Source organism: Colias croceus, chromosome 13, assembly GCF_905220415.1.
Source record: "Colias croceus chromosome 13, ilColCroc2.1".
Taxonomy (NCBI): domain Eukaryota; kingdom Metazoa; phylum Arthropoda; class Insecta; order Lepidoptera; family Pieridae; genus Colias; species Colias croceus.
The window spans coordinates 10,501,288-10,529,249 of record NC_059549.1 but is presented as its reverse complement, the minus strand read 5'-3'; the positions used below and the strand labels follow the sequence as shown (position 1 = coordinate 10,529,249).

Below are 27,962 nucleotides of genomic sequence, written 5' to 3'. Positions count from 1 at the left end.
GGTTAAATAATAATATAATGAATAAATCGCGTTTAAAATCCGTTAAAAAGTCTTTAATTAGTAATTACTAAATTATCTATTCTTCATTAATAGGGAACTGTGAGGATGAAAAAAGGAAAATATACCCATAGTACTATAATTATTGACTACTGGAACACCTTCCACAATTCCTGTAGGCCACAATATTACAACAAAACTATCAAAAGCTATAAAAATGTCTTCTAAACTTTCTTTCAATATTTTTGAGCACATTTTTAACATTTGCTCTTTATAAACACACTCACTTAATAAAAAAAAAACAAATTGTATAAAAAATATATAAAAAAAATGTTTTTACTTGAGAGCTTAGGAATTATGAAACAATATAGCGAGATATTTATTCAAATAATTAAAAATTGAATGAATGAATGAATGAAGTTTCACTCAGAGATTATAAACACGAACACTATAATAAATTACTGATAACTACTTTTTCGAATAGTATATTGTTTACATTGTTACATTGCAAATTTTGTTTAGTAAAAAGCTTTCTTTGTGGCTAAATTTCAAGTAATGTTCACTGGAATTATCTTTTTAAAGAATTGTCCTATACATATAGTAAGACGGGACAATGTCAAACATTAAATACAATTATAAGAGCTAACGCGCAAGAGCAACTTTTGTCTCCTTCACTATTTAGTCTCTCCCATCAACTGTATGGGCTAGTAAGAAAGTGCGCGCACGTAGCGACGCAACTCCCCATAGAGTTGATGGGAGAGACTAAATAGTTGCGGAGACAAAAGTTGCTCTTGCGCGCTACCTCTTAAATGTGATAGATTGTAAACCACAGAATTGCAGAGAGAAGAGCATGAAAGTTTTACTTTGCCTTTGTATACGAGTGACACAGCGGGTCATACATAGATGTTTTTACATCCTACTAATATAATAAACGCGAAAGTTTGTAAGGATGTTTGTTACTCTATCATGCAAATACTACGGAACCGATTACAATGAAATTTGGTATGTAGTTAGCTGAACCCGGAATAAGACATAGGTTACTTTTTATCCCGGAAATCCCACAGTAACGGTGACAATGACGGTTTTTCTTTGAAAACGCGGGCGGAAAGGTAGTAATTAAATCTATACAAATAATACAAAGCTGTATAGATTGTTTGTATGAACGCGCTAATCTGAGGAACTACTGGTCCGATTTGAAAAATTCTTTCGGTGTTAAATAGCCCATTTATCGAAGAAGGCTGTATATCATCACGCTAAGACCAACAGGAGCGAAGAAACGCGGGTAAAACCGAGGGGCACAGCTAGTAATAATATACTTACACAATGGAGGGGACAGCTCTCTCAGGTCCCTACCGCGTGAGTCGATCCCCCCCACGTCCATGGACGAATCGACCGCCTCCTGTAAAACAATACTTACTAATTACTTACTTAAACTTTGAAAGGAATAGAGCGTGTGTGCCGATCACACGTGTCAGAAGTGAAACTTCATTTGCAAGATTCAAAAATACAAAAAATCGTCGCCTCACTCCGTAACGTGACGGTATTGTCGCGACCTTGAAATTTCGCTCTCAACTAAAGCACACTTCAATAAACTTTGAAAAGAATGACTATCTTGTCGAAATAAGTACATTTTGCATATGAAATTTCCAAAATAATGCAGTTTTATTGTATTTTTTGTAGTTATTCTTTGAGTTATAAATACTCACGTACACACACACACACACACACACACACACACATACAAACACACACACACACACACACACACACACATTCACGCACAACCATACTCATATTTATACATCCATCCATACACACACTGTTTGTTTTTGGACTGTGGATTAGCTTTTTCTTAACTTCTTAAATTTATGTTTTAATTCATGCAAGGGATCAATACTAGGGAAGGAACAGGTCCCCTTAATACAGGTTATACCTAGTAAGGGGGCCTGAACCCCAATCCAATATGACAAACTTATGTATGAATTCAAATAAAGATTTTATTTATTTATTTATTTATTTATTTATTTATAGTTTATTCACCGGGCGATTGGCTAGTATATCAGACGTTAACCGATTGAAGTTTGAACTATTGCTGATTGATAGACAGAATGATCATTCGGTTCTTTTAATAAGTAAATGTTTTAAACTGACATAAAATATAATGCACACTTTAAACACCTTCAAAGCCTTCACAACAACTAAACTCATTAGTCATACTAAGAAAATTATTATTAAAATAGTTCATTATTAAAACAGTTATTTTTTTTTGTATGCAATGAAATAAAATGTAAAAAACTTGACCATATGTATCAATTCTATATGTATGTCACATTTAAAATCACATAAAAGCTTGAGATATTTTACAATTTATTCAATATTTTGTCCAACATGCCTTGAATACCCTAATTTCTTCAATTTCACACAAAACTGACATAAAACCTCTGTAAATCAGCACAAAACACACACACACACACGTATCCTAGTCCAGGAGCTGACGAACATTTAATATTTTTATACTGTAACTACATTTTTATTTATAGTATTATTATTTACTAACTTTTCTCTTACGCCCGATTCTCACCATGTCAGCATTGCGAATGTTTATCGCTCGCTGTATTATCACTGATACACTGATAGTGTATCAACAGGTGCACGAATGTACGATATTAATCATCCAATTGTATTTTCAGTATAGTAAATTGAAAGAATATGGCTTATTGTATAGTGTCTAAAGTTTTAATAGATGTTATATGGCCGATTGTTATAAAAATCGTAAAAAAAGTTGTTTCTGTCGATTGGAACGTCGTAGAATATTTCATAATTTAGGTATGCTAAAAATTTCTGTTAATCTACACATACTAATATTTTAAAGCTGAAGAGTTTGTTTGTTGGTTTGAACGCGCTAATGTCAGGGCCAACTGGTCCAATTTGAAAAATTCTTTCAGTGTTAGATAGCCCCTTTTATCGAGGAAGGTTTATTTATTTATTTATAATAAAAATACTTTATTGCACACAAAATGTGACAAAATAACAATAAAATACAAAAGAAAGGCATAGTTTGTACAAGAGGCGGCCTTATTGCTAAGCAGCAATCTCTACCAGGCAACCTGATGGGAAAGGAAATGTATGAGGTTATATATATCATCACGCTAAGACCAACAGGAGCGGAGCCACGCGGGTGAAACCGCGAAGCGCAGCAAGTTATAAATAAAAGAAAACTCATGTACACAAGTTCTTTCTATACAACTTTCATAAACATATAAACGAGAAAAAGAATAAACGTATTTTAATTATTTTGAATCGGAAACATCTCAAAAGGTCGAATTTATTATAGTTTATCTGTATCTGTATGACGCATAACGATTGTAAAAACTTATATAGATTAAAGTGTCCAAACAAATTAGCGACGTTATTCTAATTGAGATAAAAGAAACTAAATCAATTGATTTAATACTTTTCAAACGATTTTGAAAAAAAAAATATATTTATTTATTTACAATACTTTATTGTACAAACTAAGCATAATTTAAATAATATGTCCAAAAAAGGTATCGTTTGTACAAATTATATCACTTAGTATCTAATAACATATTGATCTTATGTATTAAAATCTCTACTAATATTATATACCTATATAGAGTTTGTTTAAACGCGCTAATCTCAGGAACCATGGGTCACTGTTAGATAGCCCATTTATCGAGGAAGGCTATAAGATATATATCATTATGCTAAAACCAACAGGGGAGGAACAATGTGGGTAAAACCGCAGGGCACAGCTACTAGCAACAAAAAATGAATAAAAAGTTTGGTAAAAAAGTGTCAAATCTATCAGGGACTTTATCAGAAACCCTACCTTATTGTAATTATTTCAGTTGCAGTATTCATTGAAGTGAAACTTCTTTAGGTGCCTAACTTTCATTGTCGCATCATGGCAATACCGTCACGTCATGGAGTACGGCGACAATATTTGAATCATGCCGAATAAGTTTCACTTCTGACACGTGTGCTCACCGCATACATCAACTACCTTTATAGTCATAACTATGTATGTATATAGTTATTAAATGTATATTTGTTACATAAGCAGTTGTATATGTGTTATATCCTTACCTCGGACGTGTCGGGCGGTTGTGTCGGTTCGTCGGGCGCTTCCCGCGTGTATCCCTCGTCGTCGGAATCGAACCCCAGCTCCTCGCCGTAACATGTGTGCACCTGATTTGAAATAACAATTAATTTTAATGCAAGTTGACATTAAATATATATTTATAACTATACAACACATTCGTTGATTAATCAAGATTAGTTATTCTCTAGTGACTCTTTGACTACTTAACCCACCGAACTCTGTCCTACTTTAATAGAAAAATCCGAACTATCCTAAACTTTTAGGGCCGAATTTTCAATGCTTGGATAAAACTTATCCGTCCAATAAAGTATTACACGATAATATTAAAATGTCACGTAAACTGTCAAATACGGGCAATTAGAATACGTTTTTAAAATGGTAGTTTTATACATTATTCGACGAATAAGTTTTAACCAAGGATTGAAAAATCAGTCCTTAAATACATAAACTGAGATTCAGGAGGCGACGATTAAAAATTAATTCTTCCCGCCCAAATGATTAAAACTGGTAGTAAAACACCATAGCTTTTCGTTCTACTTAACATACACTACTATTTACGTAAATTTTTCGAACCTCCAAATACTATACTACCAAATATAAATAACTATATTTCCGCCCGCGGCTTCACCCGCGTTTGCAAAGGAAAACCCGCATAGTTCCCGTTCCCGTGGGATTTCCGGAATAAAAACTATCCAATGTGTTAATCCAAGTTACCCTCTATGTGTGTGCTAAATTTCATTGTAATCGGTTCAGTAGTTTTTACGTGAAAGAGTAACTAACATCCATACTTACAAACTTTCGCCTTTATAATATATAATATAAATATATAATATAATAATATATTAAGATTCCTTATTCCCCACATTTTTACATATAAAAAAAAAATCGTTAATCAAATTGCTCACCATCACATTATGCACAACTCTTTTACCGACTTGATTTTTATCAAATATTATTTAAAAAAACCTCAAATTTTCAGTAAACGCGTTTCCCTTACAAAAACGAATTCGCTACTACTCGAAATGTAGTCCTTACTCTCACATTACCATTTCATCGGCACTTCTAATGCGACACATTACGATTCATTTGAATTTTTCAGAATTTAATTCATTTTTTTCTAAAAAAAAACAAATACTTTTTTTTATTTACACAACATTACTAAATTAATGAAAACGGCATTTTGACACCTACAGTGCGACATAAAAGAGATGAAATTAATTAATTTGGAACTAATTTTTTTTTCATTATCTGGCAACCCTAAATTTTCAATGCAGCTGTCAAGTTGAATAAAAATTTGTTGTTTTTTTGGTGAAGTTGAGAATTCTTAAGATAAAATTGTAATTTTGAACAAGAAATTTACTCAAAAAAGGAGAAATCATGAAAAAGGTTAAACGTAGCGGTGTCCGTGATGCCATGTATAAAGTTTTAATTCGGTGTTTCTCATAATTTCAAGCTGAAAAACGAGAAAAATATTTGGAAAACGTTTTAAAACGTACAGCAGATTATACCGGTGAGATTCCATTTGTTTTTGCTCAGTACTACGTAAAATAGAATATTCTATTAGTGACGAGTGTTTAATGTACGTATCTAGGGCGATTATTACGTTTTTGAAATTTAATTTGAGGTTATTTGTATGTAAACAAAAACTAGTTTTTATAGTGCGACCAGCACAATTTGAGTCAAGAAGTTATATCCAATCCAACCAGCCTTAAATAGTATAGTGATAACTGATAACTATTTTCATACAACTACCTATGAATCCTTACTTACTACTCTAGAGTGGCGCAGGGACCCAAAGTGACTCTTGGCCTCCGACATAAAAAAAATATTTTTAAGCTACTAAATAAATATGTTCAATGCACTATGTATTTGATTTTATTCATCTTAATTCGTTTGTTATAGGGGTTTCTGAAAGCACAGTACGCAGGATAGTGGAGCAATGGAGTAAAAATGAGTGAGAATATCTACAAAAAATAAATAAAAATATGTAGTTTTCAAATCACCTTGTTTTTTTTTTACCTGACGGACCCAGAAGGAGGGTAATGTGTTTGAGCCTAAGGTTTGAGCTGTATGTATGTATGTTTGTTTGTTCGTATGTTTGATTCTATGTGCGCCTCTGCAGTCTAAATGGCTTGACCGATTTCTATAAACTAATTCCAAATACATTTAAGTAAAATTTGACCTAGGTAGGTTATTTAAAATACTAATGTATTTTTGTCTTAAATTTACACGATGATCAATGAAACAACTTTAAATCGCGGTATTTATTACTTTTAATATTTTGATTTTTATTCTATAGTATCAAGATCGCTTGCGTCGCAGTATCAGTGTTGCTATATGAGCGACGGTGGCGCCCTCATTTTTTTTCATCTCTTTTGTGTCGCACTGTAACTAATTTAATCGATAAAATCGACATTATAGTCCAAAAAATAGAAAAAAAATTAAGAAAACATCTTTCCATCTATCCATTCTATCGTATTTATACAATTTCTTTGCCCCGGGAATCGTACCCAGGACCAAAGGCATCAACTACGTAACTCCAAGGACAGATAAATGGGTGTGTTGATCCGAAAACTTTGTAATTCTAATATCTCCGTGTCAAAACAACGCGCAAAATATTCCACACTCAATTATGTGCATACATTTGTAAAGAAGAAACTTACGATTTGCGATGTTGATTTTTGTTAAGGAAATTGAACACTTTCGATCGCAAAAAAGTTGGGTCAAGATGTAGTGTGTGTGAATTTCTGAGTTTGTGAAAATGACATTTAAAAATAGCCGTTTCAAGTTATGTAGAAAGAAACAAGATAAAATCTGATAAAAAAATAAATCTATATAAATTTATAAAGAATAGAAAAAATTCGATCACGAGGCGGGACTTGAACCCGCATACTTTCACGCCATTCATAAATTTCTTTTTAGGACACTCTGTAGAGAACTTTGTTTTAAGGCCACTCTTACATAAGAACATTGTTTCTAGCACAGCCTGTAGAGTATAATATGGTTTTTTCTCTTACCCACTGGTCCATGAGCGCGTTCTGCCAGATACAGAACAGCATCAGGTAACTTTATCCCGCCCAGAAAACGAGCTTAGGAAGATTTTATCCCACACTTTGTATAGGAGGATAATATTGTCCCCTTTTTAGGCATATTTCTTTCAACTACTACTCACCCACTGCCAGATCTCATTGGTGGTGAGCGGCTGGTCCATGAGTGCGTTCTGCCAGATTCGGAACAGCATCAGGTACGCTTTATCCCGCCCAGAAAATGAGGTTAGGAAGTTCTTGTCTGTGTCCGTGCATACTAGGATCGCGTTTGGGATCACCTGCAACAATGAGATATCTTTACTTGCTTGTTTAATAGACGGTTTTTAGTTAATATTAGAAAATTTAAAGAGTAGATTTTTTTATGATTATGGGTTAAAATGCCTTAAATCAAAAATTAACAAACGAATGTAACAATTCTTCGGTTGTTATGTACTTAAAGGACACTCAACGCGTTTTACTTCTTGTTTGTTAGAAATCTTAACCAATGCTAAAGGAAGAAAAATCAATGTTTACTAAAAAAAAAAAAAACATTCAATGATTACAATATTGAGTTGATGGAACACAGATATTTAATTAATAAAAAAGGTTTTATTTTATTTAGCTATACAATTTAATCGATTCTGCTTCGGCACTAATTTGGCCAGCTTGCATCCTGTTACTATATTGTGCCAAAAAAAATCATATACATTTTGTATTGGTTAATATTGTTGAAAATACTGATGATGATGACTTACTAAAGCGGTTTTCTCCTTAGTAATAGCTGTGACATCTTTCCACCTGAGCGTCAAAGATGTCTCCCAGCCGAAGATGCTCGCGTAGAAGCAGAGGTAGCTCTGTGACGCGTATAGCCGACCGTGCGCTAGGATATCACGTTGGAGTGCGCACGAGTAATCTGTATAAATAATAATATAAATAAATCATTTATTTACACCATTATATGTTAAAAAAAACACAAACATTTTCTGGCCAAGGCTCCTAATCGCTGCTTTGTTTGAACGCGCTAATCTCAGGAACTACTCAAATCGGACCAGTAGTCCATGAGATTAGCGCGTTTAAACAAACAAACAAACTCTTCACCTTTATAATATTAGTAGATTAGTATAGATTAGATTAGTATTTTTTCTATTCTTTATAAATTTATATTTATAAAGCATTTTGAATGCCATAAAAACCAAAAAATATAAATTCAAGAAAAGGTCGTGTTCCATCGTTACAATATTGTATTCACTGAAAAGTGCTTCATATTGGTTGAGATGGTTGTCATCTCAATAGATGGCGCGCGGTGTGTCCCTTAAGACACATAAAACTGAAAGGATAGAATAAATTCGATTGCTCAGGCGGGTCACGAGTGGCTGAGTTGGTGAGGCATCCGCCCCGGAATGGCGCGAAGGATGCGGGTTCGAGTCCCGCCTCGTGATCGAATTTTTTCTATTCTTTATAAAGAGCATGGGACATTTTAGTATGAAGCCTGGTATACCTACCAATTTGCGATAAAAAAAAAAGTCATTTTGGCGGCAAGAGATGAAACATGTGCCAATCGATAGTACATCAAAATACAAATAGGAAATACTCTTTGGTAAAATGTCGTAATTGATACGGTTTCGGAATAAATAAGAGTTTAAAAAAAAATTTTTCTTTTTAGTTTTTTGAATTATTTGTTACTTCTTACACTTAAACGTTAAGACAAAGCATATACAACTTCTAATTTGTAATAAGTGACGCACCGCACGTGCGTATCCCTACCCCTAGCCCAAAGTTGGTTTATTACTTTGGTTTAGATAGTAATGCAACATTTTAAAACCCTTTTTTTACAAATTAGAAGTTTTATATGCTTTGTTTTAACCTTTAAGTGTAAGAAGTAACAAATAATTCAAAAAACTGAAAAAAAAAATATTTTTTTTTAACCCTTATTTATTCCGAAACCGTATCAATTACGACATTTTACCAAAGAGTATTTCCTATTTGTATTTTGATGTACTATCGATTGGCACATGTTTCATCTCTTGCCGCCAAAATGAAGTTTTTTCAAAATTTCCAACTTTAGGTATACCAGTTAGGTTCCTTGCTTTTTAGATTAGTATAGATTTAGATTTAACACAGACAGGCATTACAACAATTATACTTTATTTTTAACCGACTTCAAAAAAAAGGAGGAGGTTATCAATTCGGCCGGTATGTTTTTTTTTTTTTTTATGTATGTACACCGATTACTCCGAGGTTTCAGAACCGATTTACGTGATTCTTTTTTTGTTCGATGCGGGATGGTGTCGAATTGGTCCCATAAAAATTTTATTCGGATAGGCCCAGTAGTTTTTATTTTATGAGCATTTTTGTCTGTAGGTATTTGTAAATTTTGCAAGTGCAAGTTTGAAGTCGGTTGTTTTTAACGCAGTTATCACTTGTCCTGCCCAAAACCCTACTATCCCTACCCACCCATCCTATACCATCCAGAAAATTTGACACAAACACACCTACTATGAGCCTCTCGTCATCGGGCAGGTCCTTGAACAGCCGCTTGAAGTCCTCCGACTTGCTCTTGTACGTGGGGTACAGCGAGTTGTACCAGCTCTTCTTCTTGGCTCGACCGCTGCCGTCCGAGCTGCGGGAGCCGGGGTTGGACAGCTGCTGGAGTAAGGAGGTATTAGATTAGTGACCGATTGCAATGTATCTGCTTTTGTGTGTGTTAAACACAAAAGCACAAATATACAGAACACGAATTGATACATCTAATGGTCAATATTAATTCAAAATTCTTTATTTACGATAAACATGGTATAAAGATGTTACATTTGTTTTAGTTACAGTAAGTACAGCATGTTTATTGTTTAGCCGTAATTAATTAAAAAAGATGTGTGTGCAGTGAGTTTCTGCTCAAAATTAGTGGGTACGATTTTTATATTTTGGGTATTATGTCTATGCTAAAACTGCGTCCAGTTTAGTTTTTCAGGATATGATTCAAATGCAGTAAGTAAGTATTAAGAAAATTTTATGAAATTATCGATATTATAATTATGTAATTGTATTAATTAACTTTTCAACATCCCAATTAATTCCTTTGTATTTATTTTATATCATAACGTAACCATTAGAAACAGAAAGTCTACTCCTTTATAATTATTTCTGTCACTCATGCATATTAAAAATGATAACTCAAGTTTCTGTATCACATAGTTACCTTATTAAAGTCGGGCTTGAGTGCCGCAGCGAGTGCCGCGTCGACGCCGACCGGCACGTCGCCCGCGCCGTGCAGCGGCACGCTGAGCGATAACTCGCTCTACAATTATAAAATAAATAAATAAAAAACAAAACATTAATAAACTTGTATAATGTATATGCATAATTTTCTACGCAAATCAAAATGAAAATGACAAAGTGAATAACTCGAGTATGGCAGCATTTTTTGTGTATTGCTTAACGGAATAAGTAAAAGGGTGTAACAATTGTCCGTGTAAAACATTCATTAAAATGATCACTTTATTCCGTGGCAGTAAGGTGCAAAATCTCAAAAATAGAAAACTCTGCCTAACACATGGGCAGAGTTTTTCTTCGACTGTAAGTCTAGTAGTTTATTGCACGTCAACGTGGTTTCTTCAATTAATTTTAACCATTTTGTATATTGTCTTAAAATAAGAGCAGCTGGTACTCACCCTTTCATATTCACTGTCTGTATTAACTTCTTGTTTGGGTTCTGTGATTCGTAGCGATGGTGACGGTGACCGTGACAGATTTCTGCAATAAAAATAACATAATATCATATAAATTATAAGCAAATATAGTAGCATCTTAGATAGTAGATATACTCGGAAAAATGTATGATAATGGATGTATTTCACTCGATATAATTAATTGCCTTTAATTGGCTTATGTATTTATCTTAACTGCTACATATCTCTTGTTTGTATAAGCTACCAGGAACTGTTATTACCAAAATGAATTGCTGCTTATACTCATAACTAATGAATAATGTAGCTTCAAGTTGGTTAAAAAAAGTTATTAAATTTTTCCATTACAAATAATATATCTTCTCTTAAAAATGATATATGAGTCATACAATTACAACAATCGTTGTTAACATTATATTCTCAACACTAATTGCCTTCACAAAAACTATGTTTCTAGACATTTACCAACATCATCGAGTCTAAAGTAACACGCAACAGATCAAACTAAGAGAAACCAAACTCAATGGCTGACAAAAACAATAAAATGATTACAATAAAAACAAGACAATTCGGTAATTCTGCAAGCTGAGCAACGAGCCATGACGCAGTCACGTAGCACCGCTGCACATGAGTGGAACTCAAAAGTTACTCACATTTAAGTGGGTGTTAAGTATCACGCTTTTTTATGCTTATAATATTAATATGCATTAATAAGTGTTGATTTTTTATGGGGTTTAGTCTTTCCCAAAAAATATTAATATTTTAAGGTTTTTCTTTCTTAATATCTGTACTTATTTAATTTTTGGTAGACATATTGAATTTTTGACCTTAAAAATTTTCAGACACTAGTTCGTTCGACATTCATGCCTTCATAATATTATCAATTTAATTTTAAAGCAGATTTATTTTTGTCTTTATTTACTAGCTCAAGATACAATGAAACAAAAGGAAATATAATCTGTTAACATTGTGGCGTATTCATTTACATTCTATTTAGAATATAAATAAATTTATAAAACAAAAAGCATATTAATTAATAATAGTGGTTAAATAAAAAGAAGATAAATGTTAGACATTTTAATCATTTTGACAAGAGTTAAATGATCCTATAGTGTACGGTGTACCCTACCGGTCAATGTACTAATCTCTCCACAAGTCTACAGTCATTACTCATTTTAAAGTCGTTTTAATTTTTTACTAGCAACGAAATAGCAGAGAAAATGTTAGTGGGTATGTTTGAAGGTATGAGTTATAAAATCTGACATATTATGTAAATACTAGTTGCATACTCCGGCTGCACCCGGGTTGACGAAAGATAAAAAATAACCTACCTAATAACGCGGTAAGGCGCGCTTTCTGGAATAATCTTAAAAATCTTCGTTTTTCATTACATACTTAAAAATTTTCCTCTTTACGATATTAATGTAGATTTGATGTTCATCATTTTACACCTAATGATAGTTAATTAGAGGTCACTTCATCGTCGCGTCATAAGTAGGTATATTGTCGCGTTCTTTTATATAATGCATAGATTTATAATTTCTTTGGCGCTAATCAATATGGATTCTGATATGCCAAAAACTACCTACTCATAAAAATTATGGTGAAGAAAACCGTTTTGGTGACGTGTGTTAGACAAGTAATAACTGCATTAAAAAGAACCGACTTCAAACTTGCACTTACAAAATTCACAAATACCTACAGACAAAAATGCTCATAAAATAAAAACTACTGGGCCTATCCGAATAAAATTTTTATGGGACCAATTCGACACCATCCCGCATCGAACAAAAAAAGAATCACGTAAATCGATTCAGAAACCTCAGAGTAATCGGTGTATATACATAAAAAAAAAAAAAAACATACCGGCCGAATTGATAACCTCCTCCTTTTTTTTGAAATCGGTTAAAAATATACCGATACCTATATTTTGTATTATAATTGCATATTATACGTTTCCAATCTGTAAAAGATTATCATGTATGATTAACAGGTGCAATTATATGACGTCCATACATGACGAATTGATAACTACATTATAATTCAACTTCAAACATGCCAGAGTCCAGACAAAAACACAAAAGCGCGTACACTATTTGCAAACAAAAAAAATCTCACCTAAGCATTGCAACCGAAATCAAATGGTGTAGCCGGCCATGAGTTCAACAATTACAAAATATATTTACAATTACTCACCGAGTCTTTTACAATAAATGATTTAGAGGTGGCCTCGGCGGCGTTACGTTTACAACGATTCGTGTAATTTATTTTGGTCAAAATTAAAAACAAAGAAATGAATCACGTCTGCCAGAGATACGTATTGGTTGGATAAAGTGGTGGATGCAGTAAATTTTCTTGAATCAATTTGATTACTTGCTGTGCCATTCGCTTTTCTAGTTTCTACGGTAAAAGCGCGATGATATCCCAACCAGCAAAGATGTCCTATAACAATAACTTACAGCACTAAAAAGCTTTTTAAATGACTTATAACAGTGTCGCGGTGACAAGCTTGTTGTATAATAGCGTTTAATGAGATGATTTTGCTCTATAATCATACACAGCAGATTTGTCCCATAACAAGGTGATGTAAACGTTTATATCACTATTTTATACGGCGTTTATAGAGCAGCTCTTAACCAGATTTTGATGCAGCAATAACAGGGCGATATTATCACATAACAGCGCTGGTGGTCTCTTTTTTACAGCAAATTAGTGCAATAAACGATACTAGGGTAACCTTTATAGTCCCATGCCTATAGAGGCGTAAAAAAATCTACAATAGGACAATTTAGTGTTGTAATGGTTTTCCTTATTGCTATTATAGCACTGTGAATCTTCATGGTAGCTGAAACTCCATAATAGAGCAATTAGGTGATATATCCGAGTTCTATATCACTTCTTTGTAACCTAATTGAATTATATTTGTGTTTTTCTGCCCATTATAACGCAGTGGTGTAATAGCTGAGTGGTTAGAGTTATAGGACTGATTTACTGTATAAAAAAGTTAATAACTCTGTTATGTAACAAAAATGGCGTATTAATGTAGTAAAATGCGACACTTACGAGAGATATACGGCCTATAAGAGAGTTTCTTTCACTTTAAAACAACAAAAACCTGCCATATTGTCAGCACAGTATCGTAAATAATTGAAGGGTTCTATTTAATAATCATGGATTTAGAACATATGTAAGACAAGTAAGTAAGGATTGACACCAGACAAATTCAAGGTGAGGCTTCGAATACGGACAATGATTCCGTACAATCTTTTACATCCTATGAACAAAACCAAGTTAACAGTCATCATGTGGTTTGTGATAATTCAGAAGCAGACCATTCAGACTCTAGTGTTTTGTTTGACACTTCGGGATCGGAATCTAAAAATCGGAATTTACACTAGAAAATACAAAAAAAATGTTATGGGTTTTCTATTTACATCAGGGAACCCTACTAATTTAATCCAGTATATAGCATGACAGTTGTCAAAACTACGTTCGTTTGCGGTTGTATAATAGCCACGGAGTTGCTATTTGGCATTTTATACAGCAATTTGGTGTAAAATTAGTTTCTAATTACTTAAAACTCAATAATTCGAGGGGGGCATTAAAAAAACAGCGTAATTATGCATATAATCTATCAGTAAAATTTCATTCGCAAGTCAGTTTATGTATCTAACATAATTAACAGCTTAACAAAAATTAATACTCGACACCACGATGATGGTTCCTATAGTCATTTACTCGTATTATAAACTGGTACACGATTTACCATTTTGTACTATAATTGTAGCGTCGCGGTGGCTCGTACATTGCAACTTCGTGCTACAAAAGATTTGCGGTTACTCTTAAAACACAACTTCGCGCTGTAACAGCATCGCGGTTCCTTTTATATCACTACTTCGCTCTATAACAGCATCGCGATTCTATAAGTGTACTCTTCTATAGGTCCAAATGGCATCTGAGTTGCTGCTACAGCAACGCAATACCATCAAATGGCTTTATAAATGCGCCACTTTGGGGTTTATACAACGATGTTATCACCCTTATAGGACTACCAATTAGCACCTCTGAAACGTTCTTATCCCTTCTATAGAGCAACGATTTGTTGGTTGGGATGTAGCCTTCCTCGATAAATGGACTATCTAACACTGATATAATTTTTCAAATCGGACCCGTAGTTCCTGTGATTCCGAGTTCAACCAAAAAAAAAAAAACGTTCCAGTTTATATTATTAATTTGATGTGATTATTGCTATCAACGTTGACATATGAAAATAGTGTTAATTTGTTTTACATCGTCATGTAGATTCTAACATTAGCACATTTCAGTTACGCTTACTGATAGCAAAGTAAAAAACAATCCACACCTACATTTTTTTGGACGTATTATTTGGTCAGATGAGGAAAATACCGTATAGGTAGTTAGTTTAAGATGTGCATCGAATATAATAATTGCATCAAAACAGTATTGTACCTAAATAATCTCGTTAAACATAATATCGAAACATACAAATTGGCGACCTTATTATCTTTTTATTGGCGACAGTGAATTGAATCCGAAAACTTATTGATAGTTACGAAAATGTCATAAAATTTATCAAAAAAACAAAAAAAAAACTCTTTCTCCGCATGGGTTATAACTATGCTTAAAAATATATTTATGTAGTTAAAAGAATCAGCAGATAAAGCCAAATTGTAAAGAAGAGTAAATTAGGCGTAAGTAACTATAATAGTCTTGACAATGTTACAGGTAATCACTAATTCCCAATCACTACTCGTATAAAATCTTATTTTCAGCAGCGACTTCCAGTATCCAGTGCATTCAATCAAGTACTCTAAAGATATTTAATTAAAGTCCTTTTTTGGTCGGCCATTACCAATTAGATTACATTAGATAGCCGACAGTTCATTGGTCAATAACTCCAACCTTGGCGATAACACTCGGGTCGATCAATTTGCTAAATAATACAATGTATATTATTATCATTGATATTTCGTTGCGGTTACCAAAAATCTGGAAGATACTGACTTATTCATGTAAACTTTTACAAGATAATATATTCACCTTGAATCTACTACAACTGAGAAGAATCGGTTAAACAATTTGGTCTGCTTGTACGGTCTGGTTGTAGTAAGGAATACAATTATTATCATACAAAATAAATTACTAACTAATGACTAACTTATCTTCACTAATACTTCGCAAACAAAACCTTAAACTGGAACAAGTAATATAATAACAACTCAGCTGATTGCAACAAAACAATAGAAAACAATATGCCCAATGTTTGCAATAAGTTTTTCAGTTTTGATTGAGAATAATCACACTGTTTTTCATCTGTTACGTGATCTTATCCTATGCTATACTATCATATTTTATTTATTCAGGGCTGATTTTTCAATCCTTGGTCAAAACTTATTCGTCGAATAACGTATTAAACTACCATTTCAAAAATGTATTCTAATTATCTGTATTTGACAATATACAGGTGACATTTAAAAATGTTCGTGTAATACTTTATTCGACGGATACATTTTAACCAAGGATTGAAAAATCGGCCCTTAATGAAACTAAGATTAACTAGTTATGCCCGAGTGCACAATAGATCTTTCATTGTGATGTATAGAACATCAAGATATACCTTTTTGTTTATGAAGATTTTCGCTTTACAAGACCCTTGGGGTGTTAGCCCTGGGTTATGTCGGACTACATTACACAACAATGGACTACGGGACTAGGTATACTGTACTTGAGCTTTCAGTGAAGGGGTCGCGGGTATTGTTTAGAATTCATCATTTTTAGCTACACTTTACAGAACATGACTAAGTAACCCTTTATAATAAACCTGTGTTTATTCTTACTCACTTGAAAAATAGTACTTTCCACTTGGACTCTGTTTGAGCAAAATTCACTGCACACATATCACTAGTAACATCTTGTATACCCATTTTGATGTAGTACTCTTCTTAGTGCTAATAATAATTATTTAAGTTTGTCACAAAAATACACTTTGTTTTTACAATATAGTCATCATAATTTAGCGATGAAACATTTAAAACTCCACTTACGATTTATACTTAAAAATTAATCAAACTAAACGCAACAATCTTGAAAAAGCTACGAAAAAAACAGGACGGAACTAAGGTGCAATATAATTATAAAACACGCGTGAACAACGCAAATTCGAGTACAATAAATAACAATTATTGTTATCCGTAATCAGTTATGTGCGAATGATAATGTTAACGATTGCACGCCGAGTTCAAACCGTGATACCTAGATAATAAAGCTTAGAAACAGAATAAGGAATTTCGAATTGAAATTTTTTGTGTATGATCCAAAATACTGAAAGAATTTTCGACCTTTAGAACATATCTGTTTCAGAGTGTGATTTTCATATTACATTTTCTAACAATTATTTTTATTAATTTCAACATGTGAATAAAAAAGAATCCATGCATCAGTGTATACCATTTTCCTACAAAGTATAAAATCCTACTACATCATAAGTGGAAATAAAAAATGTAAAAGGTTGGAAGAAAATTAGTTGACAAAAAATTATATGATCTTCAGTTCATATAATTCTTATCTAAAGATTTTATTTGATTGAGTTCACTCAACCAAATAAAATATCATCATCATCATCATCATCAGCCCATATACGTTCCCACTGCTGGGACACGGGCCTCCTATGAGGGTACAGGCCATAATCCACCGCGCTGGCCAAGTGCGTGTTGGCGGATGACACATGTCGTCGAACTTTTTAATTCTTCGACATGTCGGTTTCCTCACGATGTTTTCCTTCACCGTTCGAGCAGTGGTGATGTTACAACATGCGCAGATAAATTCAAAAATCAATTTATTTCCTGCGCGCTCGCCTGGTCTCGAACCCCGGACTTATCGATTCGAAGTCCGAGGTCTCACCACTGAGCCACCACTGCTCTTAGCCACCACTGCTCTTATTAAATAAAATATAATCCATACTATTAATATTATCCTGGAAATCCCAAGGGAACGGGAACTATGCGGGTTTTTCTTTGACTGCGCGGGCGATGCCCCGGGCGAAAACCTAGTATAATATATAGCACTTACTTTATCAGAATATCAGGTGTTTATTCATAGCTATATATTCACCACTAGCTTCCGCCCGCGACTCCGTCCGCGCGGATGTCGGTCTTCGCGTGGATGGTTATTTCTCCATTTTGAGTACCTCTGTCAATAACATCTTATAAATATCTATTGGACCCAATTCCCAAATACGGCTAGGCCTATAATAATACGCAACGTGTGTTCGCGGTTCTACGGAACAACGTCTATGGATAAAACTGAAAAATTAAGATTAATTTTTTTCTACGTATTTTTCCAGGATAAAAAGTATCCTATTTTACGCCCAGGATAATAAGGTATAATTATACCAAGTTTCATCGAAATCGAACCGCTAGTTTTCACGTGATGCCTTCACATACAGACAGACAGACAGACAGACAGACAGACAGACAAAAATTTTTTTAATCACATATTTGGGTTTGGTATCGATCCAGTAACACCCCCTGCTATTTATTTTTTCAATATTTTCAATGTACAGAATTGACCCTTCTACAGATTTATTATATGTATAGATATAGTCTAATGAAAAATAATGTGTTAAATTGCACGACAATGATGCCCAATTTTACGAGTTTACAATCTCGCAAGTTAATTGTTTTTATTATCTTACATGTACGAGTTGCATAAATGTTAAAGCATTTTTGTAACAAAGTTAAAATAGTGGTAGCCCAATTTTCATATGAATTGTAAAACTAAAATTTGTTCAATACATAGCGTTCCAAGTGGTTTGACTATAATTCAAGTTAAGCCGAAACCTCGCCAGATATTTTACTACTTGGCAAAATTTCAAATCTTGTTTTTATTCCTTTTATTGCAGTTTGTTCTAGAAAGCCCGATGCAAATATAATATCAACATGATTGTCGTAATTTATTAATGACTTATAATCTATTTATGATTAATTATTATCTATCCAAAATTGAAGACAAAATTAGATTTTAATCGCAATTTATTAATTGTATAATCCTCGTATGTTTGAAACCACATTTATATAGGACTAGCGGTTCGCCCCTATTTCGCCCGTGGTACATTTTTACTTTTTCTCTACATAAGAACCATCCTCGTACTTCAAAGATAAAAAAGAATTATCGAAATCGGTTCAGCCGTTCACACGTGATGCCGTGACAACGCGAATTGGGTTTCATTTTTATATATATAGTAAAGCAACAAAATAAAAGATATTATACATATTATATGGATCAAAATTGTCCTGCAATACATTTATAATTGATATAAAAAGGATGTCACTTTGAAAATGAAAATACAGATTTTGTAATATCTTTTTCTACACAAAAAAGTTCCAAAATTATTTCACCAGAAGCTACATTGTTTCTGAGTGACAAAGGCATTTTTTTTATTTCAGCTAGTGTTATGCATAGTAACAAGTCAGTTGAAAACCTTATATTTAAGAAAGAGGAAAAATATGAAAAATGTACTCACTTATTTTCTTGATATACTGGATTGCTCATTCCCGAAATACTGAGAGCCTGGCTGATGCTCTGGCCGATGGCATCTTGTGATGATATTACAAGATTCTCCACTGATTTTCTCCTGAAAGAGGAAAAAATGTAATTACTTTTTAACCGACTTCAAAAAAAGGAGGAGGTTATCAATTCGGCCGGTATGTTTTTTTTATTTATGTACACCGATTACTCCGAGGTTTCTGAACCGATTTACGTGATTCTTTTTTTTTCGATGCAGGATGGTGTCAAAGTCGGTTGTTTTTAACGCAGTTATCTACTTGTAACATTATTACAGTTCAAATATAGACTATAGAGCTTATAAGAAGGTATGTGGAGTTTTTTTTTATTTTTATATGTTTGATTATAAATTATTATTTTTGAATAGGTAAGAAATTAATGAAGTGTTAGGTATTTAAGATAACCATAATGTATTTGTGGATCCAGACCCAGAGTGTGCAGTTGAAAGAAACAATTATTTCCTACCGAACCGACAAATCATACAGATTCATGGGTTCAATAACCGATATAATCCTGTCCTATCCTATCCTACTTCCTACTTTGGCTACTAATATTATAAACGAAAGTTTGTGAGGATGTGTCTGTGTTTGTTACTCTTTCACGCAAATACTACTGAACCAATTACAATGAAATTAAGCACACATATAGAGGATAACTTGGATTAACACATGGGATAGGTTTTATGCCGGAAATCCCACGGGAACGGGAACTATGCGGGTTTTTCTTTAAGAATGTGGGCAAAGCCGCGGCCGGAAAGCTAGTAGATATAGAGAATATATTATAGTATATTCAAACATATAAAAATAATGTCTCTTTAAATTTGTAATAATTATTTGTGGTACTAAATGTGAATGTTTGACTATTAATTTATTTGTTTGTTATTCGATGCCAAGTATCATCTTATGTGACTAACATGAGATAACGAAATATGATGTATATTTAATATTAGCAACAAATCATGTTACCTCCCACTTTCTTAGAACTGACAGTGCATTTTTCAAAAGAATTCATTATTACAGCATTTGCGTTATAGGTATTTGTTATTCGTAATTGGATATAAAAAACGAAAGGGAAAGCATTGTTATTAAAGAAAATAAGAGAATACAACAAATAGATATAAATGTTTGTCGTCATATGAAATATGGGCGCATAGTACGTTTTCCGCACTTTATAGTTATTCAAGTAAATGCTAATAAGAAATGAATACTAATACTCAACGTTTTATAAAGTAAACATGGACTATTGTTATCTAATGCAAACGAACCAAAGTGACGACTGTAAATTTATTTTAACGCTAATTGAAGGATATTTAAATTTTAACTAATTATAACTAACACACGAAACCGAGAACTCTTTTCACTATCAACATCTAAGCTATCAACAAATCAACAATACATTTTATTAACTTACATGGATATCGGGACGTTTCGGCTCTCTAATTCCGACGAAGCCATGGTAAATGGAATGTATTTAGTAAGCTTTTTTATCTAGCACTGGAGAGCAATCATTTATGTTTTTATTGTTTATTTTCATAGTCCACATAGACGATTTCATATACTAAAATATAACAATCACAAAAGAATAGACATGATAGACATCAAGCAACATCGATTCCAAGATTTGTACTGACAGTTGACATTTGACGACTGACGTTTGACTTTTTTTTAATAATTTATTCATAACCATGGATACAAGTCCTTCAGTCGTAATCTTAAAGTTTTGACTTTTTTGCTTTATAAATGTTGCCATAATTAGCTATCGACGAAATAAAATGAAAGAAAATTATGATTAATCCATGGACCATGAAGAGATTTAATGCGACATTACAGAATGTGCAGTTTTTTTATTAATAGCTGTATTCCTGTTAATATTTATTTTCGTAACTTATTATAACATTATTTCTTATCTAATCCAATAAACTTGCCTCATGCAAAAACGGAACATAATATATCATATTCTTAACGTATAATACCCAATAATACCTAATGGAAGCTTTTGTTTCCGACACTCGCATTGGAATAATTAATAATAAGGAGAAAAGAGAGATCTGCTCAAGAAAGAAAATAGCTCAATAAAAAGTATTATTTAATAATGGTATTTCTAAATAATGTCAAACAATAATTATTCTTTAAGATTGCGACTGAAGAACTTGTATCCATGGTTATGAATAAATTATTAAAAAAAAATCAAACAATTATTGACAGTTGACACATGACACAATATGTTCTGTCTGTGAGTGTGACACTGTGACCTGTGAGACTGTGACAGAATAGAATACACGTGAATTTAAATGTTTTGGTCCTGGAATTTTTATTTTACTCTCAGTTTAAATTAAAACACTGCATTCAAAAATGGCAGACGATGCCATTTTTGATAAGAAAAAATCTCACCGAGCCAAACATGCCGGCCGGAAGGCGGAAAAGAAGAAAAAGAAAAATCAAGTCGATCAATCTAACCTAAGTGCTCGGCAGAGAAATCCAAAAGCATTCGCTATTCAATCTGTTGTCCGCGCCGAAAGACAGTTTCGCAGAAAGGAAGATGTTATCGCAAAGAAGCAGCATATTCCGCAGGTGGATAAAACTCCACTGGAGCCGCCGCCGATCATCGTTGCTGTTGTAGGACCACCGCGAGTGGGAAAAACGACGGTAATAAACAATTTAATCAAAAGTTTTATTAAGACAAATGTAACAAGCACTAAAGGTCCTATAACTATCGTCACATCGAAGAAACGACGAATAACATTGATCGAATGTAACAATGACGTGAATTCTATGATAGACATCGCCAAATGTGCAGACCTAGTACTGCTGCTGTGTGACGCGAGCTTTGGGTTTGAGATGGAAATATTTGAGTTCCTAAACATTTGCCAAGTGCATGGTATGCCTAAAATAATGGGTGTGTTGACGCACTTGGATATGATAAAGAATGCAAAGAAATTAAAAATGACAAAGAAAACATTGAAACACAGGTTTTGGACTGAAGTGTATTCAGGAGCGAAGCTGTTTTACTTGTCAGGTATCATTCACGGAGAGTATTTGAGGAATGAGATAAAGAATTTAGCAAGATTTATATCAGTTATGAAGTTCAGGGCTCTCAGTTGGCGAACAACTCATGCTTACATGTTGGCTGATAGAATGGAAGATATTACCAACCAGGAGAATATAAGAAAGGATCCAAAAGTTAGCAGAGATGTAGTTTTGTATGGATATGTGAGAGGCGTGCCGTTAATGAAGGAATCCACAGTCCACATAGCAGGTAAATTAATTATTTAATATTCAAAAATATTATAATCTATACTAATATTATAAAGCTGAAGTTTGTTTATAAAGCTGTTTGTTTGTTTTAATGCGCTACTACTCAAGAAATACTGGTCCGATTTGAAAAATTCTTTCGGTGTTAGATATCCCATTTATCGAGGCTATATTATCACGCTAAGACCAATAGGAGCTTAGCAATGCGGGTGAAACCGCGTGGCACAGCTAGTTAATATACTAATATTATAAATGCAAAAGTAACTCTGTCTGTCTGTCTGTTACTCAATCACGCCTAAACTACTGAACCAATTTGCATGAAATTTGGTATGGAGATATTTTGATACCCGAGAAAGGACATAGGCTACCTTTTATTGAGAAATATGTACCGCGGGCGAAGCCGGGGCGGACCACTAGTTAACTATATACATAATTAAGTATCTATTTCAAAATATTTTCAAATTTTACAATTAGTAGAACAATGATGGGTTTCTATTTTTTTATTGCTTTATGACTGTTTCCAAAATTTTTAAACAAAAAAAAAATACAGCAAAAAGCGTGACTCCTATGTTGTGTTTAAACTGAATCTAACTATAACTATAATAATCATATATTTTGTGTCCATTAGCGCCAAAAAAAAATATTAGCAAAAAAAGTTGTCCATTGAAATTGCAAAAATTTTTTTTTCCGGTTGTTTCTGATCAACATCTGAAGATAAACACCTGTAGTTGATTGTAGTGCAGTTTTTTCATTTGTAGTTCAGCAGAAAAATATATTTTTCATTTTCCAAAATTTTATTATCTGCACATCTGCAGAGCAAGTGCCATAATAATTTTTTGAGATATCCAGAAAAGAAAAATATTTTTTTATAATTTGTACTTATTTTCTTAAGTTTCGATCGTCTACAATGACCTATTTAGTTAACTTACGTGCAATTTTAGTCATTGAGGTAATTAGGCATCTCATTCTTCATATGTAAAAAACCAAAAAAATAATCATAAGAGTCAAAAAAATTCAAAATATTCAATTGAATAGCCGAAAAATTGGGCATTTTCATAAAAAAAATTAAAACTCGAATATCTCCAAAACGGTTAAGTTTAGGATGGGAGGTTACGTAGTGAAATCATTCAGAAATGATGTGTACTACATGCCCTTAATGAATCTACATCGACTTTTCCTGTAACCCTGTATAATAAAAAAAAAAATTTAATGTTTGTGTAAAAAATTATAAAATAGAAAAATGCGCAAATGAAAACAAAAGATATTTATTTTTGACTAGCTTCCGCCCGCGACTCCGTCGTTTTTTTTTCCTACTTATTTTAAATATTTTTTTAATATTTAAAGAATTATCAAAATTAAAAAAAAATTTTTTTGAAAGGATTAATACTCATTGGTCTTCAACCAACTCGAATAAATTAATGGAAAAAATAACTTTTAGCAGTATTTATCAATAGTTTTTTGTAAGGCTAAAATGGGAAATTTAATGAATTTATAACGTTCTAATTAGGAAAATCATAAGTTTTTCGGCAATTGTATTCAGCAGATTTTGATGACGACTATATGCTACTATGCGACGATAATAATGCGCTGATCAAATTGTATAAATTGTAATCGGTTGCAACGTAGTGAGTGCACAAACTTAGCTCGAAATGTCTTTGGGAGAAAGAGACTTATCTTGAATGCCTGATTAAGGTAACATAAAGTAACTTTATAAATGTGAAAAAATTCACGCGCATTGCGTATATAACACTAATTGATAAACAAGAAAAAAAAATTCAGTTTATCATTTCAATAGCCGGGAAAAAATTGTCAAATAACTTCTTGAAAACGCAATTTTGTTAGACTGCAGCCTTAAGTAAGGCGAGCTCACCTTACTAGTGACACGCGGGCCACGCCCACTTCAAACTTCTATTTGTTTTTACTGTTCTGTGGTTAAAAATGACTGATAAATGATCCTAGAGGTTTGTAGTTGAAAAATATTTGTTTGTATTTAGCCAGAAGTTGATTAAATGTGAATAATCGAAAAAATAGATTTTCGAAAACAAGATTTTAAATTTTGTTTAAAAAATTAAAGTTTTGATCATCTACAACGAACTCTATTAATTTTACGTACGATTTGTTTATTGAATATATAAATATAATATGACTAACTACATGAATAGAAATCTCATCGTACTTAGCGATAAGTAAAAAATTGAATAAAAAGTCATAACTCCAAAAATACGAAAATTCGCATAACATATAGGGGTGATTCAAATAGCCCTCTAAGTCCTCTACCTCCCAGCTTCAGTATATCACTACTTCTTGGGACACCCTGTATAACATTATAGTCAAATCAGTCCGAAACCCTATGACCTGCGCTGCCCTAGCCCTGTATAATATCAGTCTAGATAATAATAACAAAATGTGTGTTTCAGGTGTTGGTGACATGAAAATAAGTGAACTGTCATATCTACCAGATCCATGTCCACTACCAAGTAAAGAAAAGAAGAGACATCTCATGGAGAGAGAAAGACAAATATATGCTCCATTTTCTGGTGTTGGAGGCATTGTATATGATAAAGACGCTGTGTACATTGAACTTAAAGGATCTCACTCTCATAAAGTAGAAGATGAAGAAACAAACGAAAAGAAAGCACTGTTAAAAAATGTTGTGGAGTCAAAAGAAACTGTTGATGAGCAAATGCAAGAGTCTGGCTTTAAGCTGTTCAGCGGCGGTGCTGTTATATATCCAAGTATGTTAAAGGATGACGAATACTTGAAACAAAATAAAAATGACGAAGAAAGTTCTGATGACTCAGAAACAGGAAGTGAAAGTGATTCTGATAATGACAGTGGTATTGACCAAAGTGAAAAAGAGGCGAGTGCAAAATTACCTTGGGAAAACAAGTCTGATTCTGAAGATGACAATGATGATGATGAAGATGATGATAACATGGATACAGAAGAAGTAAATGGAGGCAAGGAACAAGGCAAAGACAATGATAGCTCTGATGCTGATAGTGAGTCCGAAAATGAAGAAGATTTCGGTTCTAAATGGAAAGAAAAGCTAGGTGAAAAGGCTACAATGGCATATTTTGAGCGACAGAAAACTTCAAAAAATATAATGAAGCTTGTGTATGGCGAATTTGAAGTTGGAAACAAAACAAAGACACAGAATCAAGAAGAATCGGAAGATGAGAGTGAAGAAGAAATTGGTGGTTTATTCAAAAAAGTGACAAGTTCTCAAAAGACAAAGCAAAAGCATAAAGATCAACTAGATGTTGATGAATGTTCATTTTTCTATGCTTTAGATAAACCAACTATAAGGGATTGGACAAGTGAAACCAATAAACAAGCATTGATTAATAGTTTTGTTACTGGGAAAAGATCTGCTGATGAAGATGCAGAGGAACTTCTGAAATTAGATGATGCTAGTGATGGCGACGATGACATGTACGGCGACTTTGAGGATTTAGAAACGGGTGAAAAACATGAAGCCAAAGAAGCTGAAGATAATGCAGCCGAACCGGGATCAAAACGAAAAGGTGAACTAACAAAATCTGAAATTCTTGACAAGAAACTAAAATTGAAGGCTAAATTTGATGCTGAATATGATAATCCTGATGATCATAGAATAAAAGGTGATCATTCATATTACGAAAATCTCAAAGCTGAAGCTTTAAAACAATCTGAGTTAAACAAGTCAGTTTTCGAAAATCTAGATGAGGGTTTGAGAGTTGAAGTTGAAGGATTTAGACCAGGATTATATGTTAGGATGTTATTTAAAAATATGCCTTCTGAGTTCGTTACCAATTTCGATGAGAGCTATCCAATCCTAATCGGGGCTTTAAACATGGCAGAACAAAACATTGGTTTTGTTTCGTGCAAAGTGAAAAAACACAGATGGTACAAGAAGATATTAAAGACAAATGATCCATTGATCATTTCGTTGGGTTGGCGACGGTTCCAAACTTTGCCTATTTATTCCAAGATCGAAGACGATCTTAAGTGTAGGTATTTGAAATATACGCCAGAACATGTAACATGTAACATGCACTTCTATGGACCCATCACACCTCAAAACACCGGTTTTCTTGCATTGCAAACAGTCACTAACAGTACAAATGAGATAAAACAATTAGGCTTCAGGATTGCAGCTACCGGAAGTGTAAATGAAATCAACAAGTCTACCCAAATCATGAAAAAACTTAAATTGGTCGGAACGCCTCTAAAGATCTACAAAAAGACTGCGTTCATTAAAGATATGTTTACAAGTACACTCGAAGTAGCGAAATTTGAAGGAGCCAGAATAAAGACAGTATCTGGTATTAGGGGACAGATAAAGAAAGCACTTAACAAACCAGAAGGTGCGTTCCGTGCGACGTTCGAGGACAAAATACAAATGAGCGATATAATTTTCTGTCGAACGTGGTTCAAAGTAGACGTGACTAAATTTTACGCGCCGGTTGTTAATCTATTACTGCCTATCGGAAACAAAAACGCATGGCAAGGAATGAAGACGAAGGGACAACTGAAACGTGAAAAGAATATCAAGAGCGAAGCAAACACAGATTCAATGTACACAGAGATTGTCAGACAGCCTAAAGTTTTCAAGCCGTTAGTCATTCCTAAAAATTTACAGAAAGGACTGCCTTATAGATTTAAGCCCAAACATAAACAGAATAAGATATCGACGAAGAATACTAAAGAAAACTTCGGAGAAAGGATAGCAGTAATCAAGAGTCCATATGAACAGAAAGTATCTAATGTTATGAAAATGATTAGAACTAATTACGAAAAGAAGAAGAGCGATCAAAGGGTAGCAACCAAGGAAAGAATAAGTAAGTTCAAGAAAAAGCAAGAAGAAGAAGAATGGAGGAAGATAAAGCGACAGAAAGAGTTGAAGAAGAAGATTTGTAGGAATTTAAGCAAAACATCTAGTAAAAAGAAACCGCAAATGTAATTTTTGTTAATAAACGATTGTTACTATAATATTTTAATGCCTTAATTTATTTGTCCTCCACATTGAATTTTGGTTATATGTATTTTTTATCAAGGTTGGTGTTGATGTAAGTAAAAAATCCTGAATAGTCGTTACTAGTATAAAGCTTGATATCTCTGAAGCTTTTAAGATTCTCATTATTAAAGCACTGAATTGATTTTCATGAAATTTGGTACAGACTACAAAGATAGATTAGACCCAAGATTAGACCATATACTTTACAGAGAGACATAAATTTTATTTCAACATTCATTTTTTTGCGAAAAAAATAGCAAAGGAAGAAACAAACGAAAATATGCAACGAGTGAAGCA

At 33.2% G+C, this 27,962-nt stretch overlaps 2 protein-coding genes and 1 long non-coding RNA gene across 6 annotated transcripts in view; 2 read left to right on the top strand and 1 right to left on the bottom strand.

The window, feature by feature from the left end:
• LOC123696669 (protein Aster-B-like) overlaps positions 1 to 20,998 on the bottom strand; it is a 29,202-nt gene extending 8,204 nt beyond the window's left edge. For 2 of the 3 annotated variants that reach the window (XM_045643014.1, XM_045643017.1), the window contains exons 1-9: positions 20,826 to 20,998; positions 19,375 to 19,485; positions 10,818 to 10,899; positions 10,346 to 10,444; positions 9,642 to 9,795; positions 7,905 to 8,062; positions 7,296 to 7,448; positions 4,108 to 4,209; positions 1,318 to 1,396 (exon numbers count right to left, since the gene is read on the bottom strand). In XM_045643014.1, the coding sequence (XP_045498970.1) occupies positions 1,318 to 1,396; positions 4,108 to 4,209; positions 7,296 to 7,448; positions 7,905 to 8,062; positions 9,642 to 9,795; positions 10,346 to 10,444; positions 10,818 to 10,899; positions 19,375 to 19,485; positions 20,826 to 20,869 (982 nt within the window). In that variant the 5' untranslated portion in view covers positions 20,870 to 20,998. The remainder of the gene's footprint in view (positions 1 to 1,317; positions 1,397 to 4,107; positions 4,210 to 7,295; positions 7,449 to 7,904; positions 8,063 to 9,641; positions 9,796 to 10,345; positions 10,445 to 10,817; positions 10,900 to 19,374; positions 19,486 to 20,825) is intronic. The other variant, XM_045643015.1, reaches the window with a different exon arrangement.
• On the top strand, positions 5,315 to 6,125 carry LOC123696685. 2 transcript variants are annotated; one of them, XR_006752110.1, is made up of 2 exons: positions 5,315 to 5,633; positions 6,026 to 6,125. It is a non-coding gene; the product is annotated as an uncharacterized LOC123696685 (long non-coding RNA). The 2 variants fall into 2 exon arrangements; XR_006752111.1 differs by having other exon boundaries at positions 5,315 to 5,702.
• A 666-nt stretch (positions 20,999 to 21,664) lies between the features above and the next one.
• LOC123696663 (ribosome biogenesis protein BMS1 homolog) lies at positions 21,665 to 27,642 on the top strand. The gene is made up of 2 exons (XM_045643006.1): positions 21,665 to 22,670; positions 25,084 to 27,642. The coding sequence occupies exons 1-2, from the start codon at positions 21,767 to 21,769 to the stop codon at positions 27,609 to 27,611; spliced, it is 3,432 nt and encodes a 1,143-aa protein (XP_045498962.1). The 5' UTR covers positions 21,665 to 21,766; the 3' UTR covers positions 27,612 to 27,642.
• The last annotated feature ends 320 nt before the right edge of the window (positions 27,643 to 27,962 follow it).